Here is a 12905-nt window from a genome sequence, read left to right on the forward strand (position 1 = left end):
TCAGAAGCTGGCCTTTTTGACCTAGGACTGGAGACGAGGGCGTGGCTATATGACACTGAGTTGGCCATCTGATGATATACGAAAGAAAAAAAGATGTTGACAAGGAACACGTCCCGGTGTTTGAAAGAATTCCTTCGGGTGAATCCGCATTGCAATGGACACTTGTGATAACCTGGTGCCAGACAGCCTCTCTGCATCGACCAGTCTCCTACACTCACCAGGCCGGACATCGCCTGCTGCTGTTGTGGTATCGACGATTGGGGTGACGATCTGTTCCGTGTCCCTGGATGAAACAGCAGTGGATATTACTGTATGTCTGTTTCTTATGTGTTCATCTCTCTCTCTGCAGAGAAGTGGGAGATAAAACCAAGTGATTTGACCTTCATGAAGGAACTGGGCAGTGGCCTGTTGGACCGGTCATATGGATTGCGGAAATGTCCTGCATCCTCCTCTGGTTAATGGGACGGACCTGCCACAGCTACCTCCGTCTTCAGGGAGACCGTGAACTCATGCCAAGCGGAACCCCCCCCCCCCCCCCTGTGGTGTGACAAACTCAGAACACAACTTATTTTCACTTTACAGATATTTTAACACTTAATGTTAAGAAATCAAAAAATAAAACACATTAAGGCAATTCACTGGATGCAATTCAACCTTACTGGAGATGTAGGTGTCATAGTTGGCAGCATATTAGGATACATACATACATACATAATGCATTACACAAGAATACATATGTGAAAAAATATCACAAAAAGCATTTCAACATGGACGACAGTCTTTCCATTTTGTATCGCAGGCTGTTGTAAACCTGAAGTCCTCCACCTCTGAAAATGAGAGTAGGAAGCTTCTCAACTAACTTGGGCCCTACTCTGAAGTAGTACTGTTACTCCTAGTTAATCTAACAATGTGATTCCTAGGAGAGGTTCTCAGACCTTTGAGTACAGGCCCTGATCTACTGTGGAGGCCCAAGCACTTGAGAGTGGACAGTTTGGATACAACAACGTCCTTCATGTAAGATGAGGAAGCGATTTATCACCTGTGTGAATACGTTGATGTTTTTTGAGATAACCACTTGTACTAAACATCTTCCCACACTGGTCACAGTGGTACGGTTTATCACCTGTGTGAATACGTTCATGTATTTTGAGATGACTACTTCTATTAAACATCTTCCCACACTGGTCACAGTGGTACGGTTTATCACCTGTGTGAATACGTTCATGTATTTTGAGATCACCACTTCTATTATACCTCTTCCCACATTGGTCACAGCGGTACGGTTTATCTCCAGTATGACTACGATGATGTATTTTGAGACTACTACTTGTATTAAACATCTTCCCACACTGGTCACAGCGGTACGGTTTGTCACCTGTATGAATACTCTGATGTATTTTGAGAAGACTACTTCTATTGAATCTCTTCCCACACTGGTCGCAGTGGTACGGTTTCTCCCCAGTATGAAGACGCTGGTGTATCTTGAGATAACTACTTGTATTGAACATCTTCCCACACCGGTCACAGTGGTATGGTTTATCTCCAGTGTGAATACGTTGATGCGTCAGAAGAGTTTCTGATCGATTGAATCTCTTCCCACACAGTTCACAGTGGTACAGTTTCTCTCCAGCGTGAATATTCTGATGTCTTTTGAGATGACCTGAGTTAAGGAAACTCTTGTCACACTGGTTACAACAATGTCTCGATGTGTGCTTCTGTTTCCTGGTAGTTCCAGAGGTTCCTATTGGCTGAGAGGCTGCAGAGGGGAGGAGACTCTCTGCTCTGATCTCTCCACTCCTCAGCTGTTTGACGTGAAGCTCGCTGTGACTCCTCTTAATGTGCTTAGGACTGGAAAATCCACGAGTCTTCACCGCTGGAAGAACAGAGGGAGAGAAAGAAAAGAGCTGATGACAAAGAAGGTAGGTCATGGCAGAAAGATGGCCGACTGTTGTTGTCGTGCCGTACCACCGTGCTGTGCTGGGACCCGTGAACCCGCTTTGTTTTGCCAACTGAGCCGAGCAAAAGTAGGGCCTGACGGGAGGAGCTGGTACTCAGAGTGGAGGACATGTGGAGGGTCTCCAATTATTTTCTGTGCCTGTCTGATAAAAAGAGCCTGATGGGTGGGATGTTGCCCCACTCCCAGAATCTTCATGGCTCTGTGTGAGGAGTGTAACCTGGGTTTTTAGCTGGACACACTGAGTGGTTAAGTGTCTTGCTCAAAAACGCTACAGCATGCTAGCAGGAGGAGGCGGCGATTGAACCAGCAACCTTCTAATAACTAGAGGATCCACTCTACCTACTGAGCCACTGCCCCATTTAGTCACCAAAGTGAATGCCCAGATATCTGTAAGAGCTCATCTGTCCTATCCACTGGTCATGGATGACCACAGTAGAGTGGTCACCAATGGATTTGGGGTCAAACACTATCTTCTGTTTTATTAAGTTTGAGGAGAAAGTGTTCAACACACCACTGATCACACATCAGCAATGTGATTGACTGAATAATCTGTATGAACCCAGATACCTTGAGAATTTTGTTACAGTAGAAAGCGGAAAGCCTCTTTCACACCACAAGGTTTTAATAAACACTCAATGATTGTGACTGATTGTGATGTGGTGCCACCCGTTAGAAACCTGCACAGGCGCTGCTTGTTGATTATGCACATTTCTCAGAATGAGAATTGTCGGGGATGGTAGATCAGGAGGTAGAGCTGGTGGTCTAGTAATCTAAAGGTTGCTGGTTGGATCCCAGGCTCCTCCTGCTATCATGCTGTAGTGTCCTTGAGCAAGACACTTAACCCCTAATTGCTCCTGATGGCTGCGTCCGTCGGTGATTGAATAATTGTAAGTCGCTTTGGATAAAATTGTCTGCTAAATGTAATGTAAAATGAGGACGCAACCTTACCGTCCACCTCTGCCAAGCATCATTCTTGCTAATGTTCTTCAACTAAATCTGGCAAAAACGGAACTGCTGGTCTTCCCAGCCAAACAAGGTATTTATCACAACATTGATATTAAAATCGACTCCCTATCTCTTGTTCCTACCAAGGTTGCAAGGAATCTTGGTGTCATTATTGATGACCAACTGACATTCTCGGACCAGGTGGCCACCGTCTCCCTGTCCTGCCGCTTCGCACTACTCAACATCCGAAAGGTCAGGCCGTACCTGACCCAATATGCCACTCAACTGCTGCTACAAACCTTGGTGATGTCCCGTCTCGACTACTGCAACGCCCTCCTAACAGGCTCTCCGGCCTGTGCGGTGAAGCCACTACAGATGATACAGAATGCGGCGGCGCGACCGGTGTTCAACCAGCCAAAGAGGGCACATGTCACTCTGCTGCTCATCGAGCTCCACTGGTTACCTGTAGCCGCCCGCATCAAGTTCAAGTCTCTTATGCTGGCCTACAGAGTGACTGCTGGGAATGCTCCCGCCTACTTAAATGCTCTTGTAAGAGCACATGTTGCCCCCCGGATGCTGCGCTCCTCAAATGAGCGTCGCCTGGCTCTGCCGGCCATACAGCCACGGCAATCCAGGCTATTCTCATTTGTAGTTCCACGTTGGTGGAACGAGCTGCCAAAAATGACCAGAGCGGGGACCTCCCTCTCTGTCTTTAAGAAGCACTTGAAGACCCAGCTCTTCAGTGAGTACCTCCTGTCCTAACCTACAATTACTTAGCACCACCTAGCAGTATTTATTGTTACACTAATGTTGTTGTTACACTAATGTCTCTGTCGCAATGTAGTTTGAATGTTATTCTCCCTTGTAAGTCGCTTTGGATAAAAGCGTCTGCTAAATGACTAAATGTAAATGTAATGTAAATGTAATGTTCAGTCCCTGGAGAACAAGATGGATGACCTTCGAGCAAGGATTACATTACAACGGTGTCCTTGAGCAAGACACTTAACCCCTAATTGCTCCTGATGGCTGCGTCCGTCTGTGATTGAACAATTGTAAGTCGCTTTGGATAAAAGCGTCTGCTAAATGAAATGTTATGTAATGTAACGGGACACGAGAAACTGCTGCGTCCTCTGCCTGACGGAGACACGCTGAACCCACTGGTGCCGGATGAAGCCATTCCTTCTCCATTCTTGAGTCCTTCTCCGTGTTCTGCGCCGACAGGTCGGAAGAGTCGGGAAAATCCAAGGGTGGAGGCGTCTGCCTCATGATCAACAGCCGCTGGTGTAACTCCAACAACATCAAGACTCTCCCGCTCCTGCTCGCAGAACCTGCAACAGCTGACCATCTCAAGCCGTCCATTTCATCTCCCCCGGGAATTCAGCATGGTCATCATCACAGCCGTTTATATTCCACGCAAGCGAACACCGACACAGCACTGTCGACCTGTATGATGTGTTGCGCAGACTTCAGAACAAACATCCCGCACGGCTGTGGTGGTGGCTGGGGACTTCAACAGGGCGATCCTTAAAAAAGCTCTGCCTAATTTCCATCAACACATCACGTGTGCCACCAGGGGAGATAGAACTTTGGACCACTGCTACACACCGTACAAGAATGGGCACATGACCGTCTCGCTCCCTGCTTTCATGAAATCGGACCACACGGCCATCGCTCTGATCCCTGTTTAGAAGCCGTGCATCGCGCTTAAGGACACTCTTACTGACGTAGACTGGGACATGCTCCAATCCAATTCCAAGTTCCAGTGACGTGAGCGAGTTTACGGAAGTAGCTACGTATAGCTATATTAGTGGAAAGCATCGTTACCACGGTGAAAGTTTGGATATTTCTGAACCAGAAAACGTGGGTCGATAAATCCATCTGCGACACTCTGAATGCTCGCATGGATGTATAGGGACAGAGTGGAGCGATAGATAGAGCAACAGGACACCAGACACTTGTGGCAGGGGCTGTGGACTATTAGGATCTACAACAGCAGCTTCTCCCCAGCCACAAGTGTGGACGCCTCCCTAGCCAACAAACTGAACGCGGTTTGAGTCTGGCAACAGCACCGCGACCTCACCAGCTAACTGGAGTTACACTGCTGGGGATGAGCGCACACTCTCAGTGTCTGAGCATGACGTCAGGAGGGCTCTGATGCGTGTGAACACCAGGAAAGCTGTGGGACCAGATGGCATATCTGGGCGAGTACTCAAGACCTGTGCTAACCAGCTAGCCCCGGTGTTCACTAGGATATTCAATGCCTTCCTGGCCGAGTCGGTGGTCTCGTCCTGCTTCAAGAGGTCCACTGTCATTCCTGTCCCGAAGATGGCCTCTCCTACCTGCCTGAATGACTACCATCCGGTGGCCCTCACCTCGGTGGTCATGAAGTGATTCAAGAGGCTGATTAAGGATTATATCTGCGGCTCCCTCCCCCGCACCTTGGACCCACTGTAGTTTGCGTACTGGCTGAACAGATCCACGGACGATGCAGTCTCCCAGGTACTGCACACCACGCTCACACACCTTGATGGCCGGAAGGGGGCCTTTGTGAGATTGCTGTTCATAGACTATAGTTCAGCTTTCAATACTATAGTCCCCACCAGACTGGCTGTCAAGCTGCAGGAGCTAAGACGGAGCACTCCGCTGTGTGCCTGGATCCTGGACTTCCTCACAGCCAGGCCCCAGGTGGTTAGGGTGGGGAGGGACATGTCCAGCTCCCTCACCCTGAACACAGGATCCCCCCAGGGCTGCGTCCTCCGCCTCCTACTGTACTCACTGTACACACATGACTGTGTGGCCAGGTCCAGCTCCAACACCATCATCAAGTTCGCTGACGACACCGTAATGGTGGCCTGATCAACGACTGCGATGAGAAGGCTTACAGTGAGGAGGTGGCTGACCTGTCACTCTGGTGCCAGGACAACAGCCTCCACCTGAACGTCAGCAAAACTAAGGAGCTAAGGGATTATAAACAAGGACACACGCGCCCTTGGTGATTAATGGGACTTCTGTAGACAGGGTGAGCAGCTTCAAGTACCTGGGAGTCCACATCACAGAGGACTTAACATGGACTTTACAAACAGACACTCTGGTGAGGAAGGCGAGGCAGCGTCTTTACCACCTCAGGCAGCTTAAGAAATTCAGGGTCTCGGTGAGGATCCTCAAGTCCTTCTACTGTGGAGCAGTGGAGAGCATCCTGACAGGCAACATCACTGCCTGGTTTGGGAACTGCACTGCTCAGGACAGGCGGGCCCTGCAGAGAGTGGTCAGCAGCATCATGAAGGATCCTCACCACCCCAAAAACAGACTGTTCCAGCTGCTGCGGTCGAGCAAAAGCCTCCTCAGTCACAGAGCGAGAACAGAGACTGAGAGGGAGTTTCTTCATCAAGACATAAGGACCGTCAACGCTGAACTCACCAGGAATCCTAACAAAATTCACGGAGTCACTCACACTGCCTTACTGTACTGTACGTAGCATACTGTACTGCATACTGTATCACTGTTCTGGATTACTGCATACTGCACTGTATTACTGTTCTATTCACTAACTGCATTACAACTGCAACTATAACTGTTTTAGGAATCAGTTAGTTAGCTGGGTAGGAATTTGTTTAGCTATTATGTTCGGTTTAGTAACTATCGTGCATTATCTCTGGGTGCGTTGCAAAAACATTTCACTGCATATTGTATAAAAGTATGTATATGTATGTGACGAATAAACCTCTTGAATCTTGAAATTATTTGAACAAACTATGAATGTCAATGAAGTTTAATTAGCACGGTTTCAGTTCTATTTAGAGGAACGAGGCATGAAGATCAGGGCACACAGAACCGTGCTCACATTTGTATCCCAACGATTCACACATATAAAAATATATTCATGATTCACCTTAATTATAATTCCCCATTAAATTGATATGGCTGTGACTTTTGTAAGCTTTTGTTTTATTCTGTAATCGTAATGCACACTGAATGACAAAAATAAAAAAGACTCAACTTGAAGGACCTCAGGTCGACGGACATGTTTACGACTGATGATTCAACTGGTCCACTTTTAGGGGGCAGCCCTAGTAGTGCTCATATCATTTGCTTATTTTATTGAATGAATGGAATCAACAATTGATGAAGTTGTTACTTGTTGACATTCATCGAGTCAACAGCTTGGAAGGATAAAAAATAAAAACTTACCTGAGTGAGGTTGTCTGGTCTCCTTCCAATCTTCATCACTGTCCTCAGTGTCAGTTTGAGAAGAGTGTGAAGAGAAGAGCTGCTCAGCACCAGCTGGTTGTAAAGCAGCTGCTGGATCTGAGCTACTGGCTGCTTCTGACACTCCCCAGTCCTCTCCATCAGCTTGTGTTTCCATCTGTTGAGTTGAGGTGCTGGCTACAGCTTCTGCCTCTCGCTTCACCTCAGTTTGGCGCTGATGAAGCTGGGACCACTGAGCGCACTCTTCATCATGTTCAGTCTTCACGGGGAACTCCTCCTCTTCCTCTTTAATGTGTGGGGGCCCTGGATCCTCCTCCTCCTGCTGCTCAGGGGGAAGCTCCTCTTTACAGACAGAGAGCTGCTGGAGCTCTAGAGGCAACGCTGACAAACAAACCCAGAAAGATGAGTGAACCGGACCTGCCAACCTCGGGAAAATATTTTGAGTCCAACAATAGTGTAACACGGAGTCTCCGTTGCTCTTACTTGCCGATTCCGATTTTGGCCGATTCAGATTTTAATTAAATTGTATTTTCATAAAACATTGACTATTAAATAACGTTTTGAGTTCATGCGGGTATTGCACTGCACTGCTGCCTCACAGCAAGAAGGTCCTGGGTTCAATTCCACGCCTGGGGAGCTGTTGGCACCGCACTCCAGCGGGCTATCTCCTGATCAGGTTCCTTTTTGTATCGAGTTTGCATGTTCTCCCCATGCTCACATGGGGTACACTTGTAATTGGTCCCCGACCACGTCGCTATATGCTGAATGTCACCAAGTTGTAGTATAATACAATCTGTAACTGGACACAACATATAACTAAAATGGAAATATCCAGTTCGAACTTCAAATGAAAGTCACTTTTAAGTGCAAATATACCTTTCTATTATATGTATTTGGAACTTGAGTTCTAAAATAAAAGTAATAATAAATGATTCTTCTCACTCTCGTTCACTGGAAGTCCTCCTTCCCTCACGTTGCAATAAACCAACTGAACCAAATGAATCAAATAGAACGACTCGTTTTCCTGAGTGACTCGTCCAGAACCAAGTCTCAAAAAAAAGACAAACATTTCACTGATCAAGATGAAAAGCGGTCGATAGGTTGGTGCATCTCTATTCCCAACGTTTTATATGTTTACATTACAGTCACATTTCTGATCTGACCTCAGCACTGCAGCGTCGCTGGATAATAAAGTACTGCTGCCCATCAGTGGATGTTGAGTGAGAGAGGAGGGGGAGGGGGTTAGAGAACAACAGGTCGTCACCTCTGGTTAAACTGCAGGGATGTAGTTTCAATACCCAATAAATGTACGGTGTTTTGTATTGATTGATTTCCGTAATTAAATTAAAATATATATTTTATTTATCTATTTATTTTTAACCAAGTATTCCGTGGTTGGTACACAAAATGCGTGCAGTTTGGCAGGTCTGGTGAAACCACAAGATTGGTGCATTCTACTATATACACTCAAAATGCCCAGAAATTCAAATTGAAATCGAACCAAGGTTTAAAATAATGATACATTAAATTTAAAAAATTTACATTTAGAATGAATTACAATCAAAATTGTCATTTTTGAAGGTGAGATTCAAGACAGCTTTCTGTTTATTACATATTGGAAAGGTAGAAAGGGTACAGTCTGTGCAAATACTACCCATTTTAATTTTTAGTAAACAAAAAACGATGCGCATGCCAGAGTTGGGGTGCCCACAATGGTTGTTCGTCTCCTTATGGAATGAAACAGGCAGAATGGTATGGAACAAAACTGTGCGTAATGGGGACACTTTCTCAGAAACTGCCCCCCGTCATTGACGATACAATGATAAACGGCGATAAAAGCATCTATCGTGAAATTTGGGTGGGGCCCAAGCCTAGCCACAGCACATAAATAGCGCAGCAATCTTGCTGCAGTGTCCCACTGCTGTAGGAAAAGTTTGTAACTTGCACTGTTTCATACCTAGCACTAAGATGGCGGCCATTAAGGAAAGACTTTGTTTACGTGGCTGATAATTCTTTGTAATTGCCATGTGGTAGATGTGACATCAGCTTTTGAAAATGTATATGAAGGGTCCAGACCTGCTCTGCTCAGCTGGACTCCAGGCCTCAGGATGGAAGCCAGCACTCTGTACAGCCTCCGCATCTCCTGCTCCGAGCGCCTCCGTCTGCTCTCCCAGTGCAGCACAGAGCCTTCAAACTCTCTGAAAACGTCTCCTCCTGCCGCTATCACCTTGTCGCTCAGCGCGTCTCTCACTTCTTCTCTCACCTTCACCTTGTCGCACAGGAACAGAAGCTCTCCCACCGCCGCAGAGATTCGCTCTCGTACCGAGAAGGTGAAGCATTCGAGCCGCTCCGCCATTGTTGTCGTCGTGGAGCTTCTGGTCACGTGTCTGTGTTGGAGGCAGCGGGAAAGTGAGCGCTGTGATCTACTTCCGGGTCAAAGAGCACTGCTGGGAGCTTCTCCTTGTTCTAGAATGAGAAGAAAATGTAAATGTTTATTTTATATTAGGAATGTTTATTATTGCCGATTATAGCCTTCTCTCCTCCTGTGATAAGTAGACTCCACAGCACTCCACTGTGCTATGCGTGCAAAAGCGCCAGACTTGTAGCGGCAGAGTTAGTATTGATAACACACTTAGGCCCGAACACCGTGTCCACCCTTACTGATGTTATTCATATATGAATGTCAATTAAATGAGGTGATCTATTCGGATAACTAAATGTTAATTTTTTTTAATTTTACTTGTTTGTCATCTTTATTTCCAATTGAATATGAAAAATATACATAAATAGATTTGTTGGTACCCTTACAGCTCATTGAAAAAACTATAGTATATACTACTATATTCAAAAATGGCCTGGACAAAAATTATGGGACCCATAACCTAAAATTTGTTGCAAAACCTTTAGAGGCAATCACTGCAATCAAGTGGCATGTGTAGTCTCTCAATGAGACTTGTGCACCTTTCAACAGGTAATTTGGCCCACTCTTCCTGGGCAAACTGCTCCAGCTGTCTCAGGTTTGAAAGGTGCCTTCTCCAGACTGCATGTTTCAGCTCTTTCCAGAGATGTTCCATAAGATTCAGATCAGGGCTCATAGAAGGCCACTTCAGAATAGTCCAATGTTTTGTTCTTAGCCATTATTGGTGCTTTTAGCTGTGTGTTTTGGGTCATTAGGTCATTATCCTGTTGAGGAGCCAGGACCTGCGACTGAGACGGAGCTTTCTGACCCTGGGCAGTACGTTTGGCTCCAGAATGCCTTGATGGTCTTGAGATTTCATTGTGCCCTGCACAGATTCAAGGCACCCCGTGCCAGACGCAGCAAAGCAGCCCCAAAACATAACAGAGGCTCCTCCATGTTCCACAGTAGGTGTGATGTTCTTTTCATTTAAGGCTTCACATTTTCATCTGTGAACATAGAGCTGATGTGACTTGACAAAATGCTCCAGTTTTGACTCATCTGTCCAAAGGACATTCTCCCAAAGCATTGTGGCTTGTCAATATGAATTTTAGCAAATTCCAGTCTGGCCTTTTTATGTTTCTCTTTCAAAAGTGGAGTTTTCCTGGGTCTTCTTCCATGGAGCCCACTGTCACTCAAAAAGCCACGGAGGGTGCGATCAAACACTGATGTACCTTGACCTTGGAGTTCAGCTTGTACCTCTTTGGAAGTTGTCCTTGGCTCTTTTTCTCCCATTCGCACTATCCTTCTGTTCAATCTGGGGTCGACTTTCCTCTTGCGGCCTCGTCCAGGGAGGTTGGCTACAGTCCCATGGACCTCAAACTTCTTAATAATATTTACAACTGTAGTCCCAGGAACATCAAGCTGCTTGGAGATGCTCTTATAGCCTTTACCTTTGACATGCTTGTCTATCATTTTCTTTCTGATCTCCTCAGACAACGCTCTCCTTTGCTTTCTCTGGTTCATGTTCAGTGTGCTGCACACCATGATACAGCAGTGACTACTTTTCTCCATTTAAATAGGCTGAATGACTGATTATAAGACTGAAGACGTGTGATACCAATTAAAGAAAACTATACTTTATATACTATAAATATCACTATAATCCAATTATTTATAATGTTTTCTAAGGGGTACCAACAAATCTGTCCAGGCCATTTTAGAATATAATTGATATTCTCTTTTGCAATAATTGATCTCTCTTCACATGATATTTACAGTAAGGTGGAGGCAGTTTAGAAACTATTCTGCCATTTATTTTAATTCTATTTCCTTTAGTTCATCTCAGTCTCACAGGGTTTGGTCATTGTTGCCAAAAGCCAGAACTGAATCTTCCTTGTTGTGTCAAATAATAATAATCTCAAGTTCATTGTGACCAGTTCAGAATCTGAATTTAGCTCGTCGTCTGTTATTCAGAGCCTCATCCATCGGTAAGCAAATGTACGACATATTAGAAATTATCAGCCTCAGAAAATCATGTGTGTGTGTTGAGAGACAAGACAAAAGATAAATAACAAATTTAAATATTCCATCAAAAATGTTAATGTTATATATATATATTTATATGACTACTTTATATATATATATATATGTGTGTGTGTGTGTGTAGAATCAGACTTTGCAGCTGAAAGTGTTGCTTGCAGGTGACGTCACGTAAAGCACAAAGAGCCTCCACCCAAGAAAAGGTGTAGAAGCCGAGTTGGAGCAACAAGAAGGAAATAAAAGCAGTGATCAACACTGACCTCAGCTGAGCTGGGCTCAAAGCGCCGCTGTCTGGCTGCGGGACTCCCCGCTCTCCGGTGCCCCCTGCTCGGGCTCCCTCTGCAGGACGGGTCGGGGCTCCGCGGCGGCCTGCTAGCATGCAGCTAATGCTAAGGGAAGCGATATAGCGCTGCTCGTTGCGTGGGAAATGAAATGAAGAAGCCAAAGGATCCACAAGTGAATGGAGCTTTTGTAAAGGTGTGTAAGCGTTTGAAAGCTGGAAGAGATAAAAACAAATAAGTAGGGATGGGAAGCTTGGTTGACTCTGCTGCTGCTGCTGCTGCTGCTTCTTTACTCTTTATTGTGGGTTGGCAAAGCAGCTTGGAGGCGCATTACCGCCACCAGCTGGACTGGAGCGGCAAATACTGCACTGTACTGCACTGTACTACACTGTACTGCACTGTACTGCACTGTACTGCACTGTACTGTACTGTACTGTACTGTACTGTACTACACTACACTGTACTGCACTGTACTGCACTGTACTGCACTGTACTGCACTGTACTGCACTGTACTGTACTGCACTGTACTGTACTGCACTGTACTGTACTGCACTGTACTGCACTACACTAAACTGTACTACACTGTGCTGTAATACACTGTACTGTACTACACTGTACTGTACTACACTGTACTGTACTGCACTGTACTGCACTGTACTGCACTGTACTGCACTGTACTATACTGTACTGCACTGTACTGTACTGTACTACACTGTACTGCACTGTACTGCACTACACTATACTGCACTGTACTACACTGTACTACACTGTACTACACTATACTGTACTCCACTGCACTACACTGTACTGCACTGTACTGTACTGCACTGTACTGTACTGCACTGTACTACACTGTACTGCACTGTACTACATTACATCACATTTCATTTCATTGATCAGACGCTTTTATCCAAAGCCACTTACAATCATTCAAACAGCGACGGACGCAGCCATCAGGAGCAATGAGGGGTTAAGTGTCTTGCTCAAGGACACTACAGCATGCTAGCAGGAGGAGCCTGGGATCCAACCAGCAACCTTTAGATCACTAGACCACCAGCTCTACCTCCTGAGCTACCA

General features: G+C 45.7%; 1 protein-coding gene across 1 annotated transcript; it reads right to left on the minus strand.

Annotated features, from left to right (window-relative positions):
- Window positions 1-613: 613 nt before the first annotated feature.
- LOC307235205 (uncharacterized protein) lies at window positions 614-9475 on the minus strand. Its single transcript, XM_080007229.1, has 3 exons — window positions 9185-9475; window positions 7091-7489; window positions 614-1873 (listed from the first exon to the last, which is right to left on the minus strand). Exons 1-3 carry the CDS (start codon window positions 9462-9464, stop codon window positions 1011-1013), a joined length of 1542 nt encoding a protein of 513 aa, XP_079863355.1. The 5' UTR covers window positions 9465-9475; the 3' UTR covers window positions 614-1010.
- Between the last annotated feature and the right edge of the window lie 3430 nt (window positions 9476-12905).

The sequence above is a fragment of the Zeus faber genome (genome assembly GCF_960531495.2).
Source record: "Zeus faber genome assembly, chromosome: 1".
In the NCBI taxonomy this organism is placed as follows: Eukaryota; Metazoa; Chordata; class Actinopteri; order Zeiformes; family Zeidae; genus Zeus; species Zeus faber.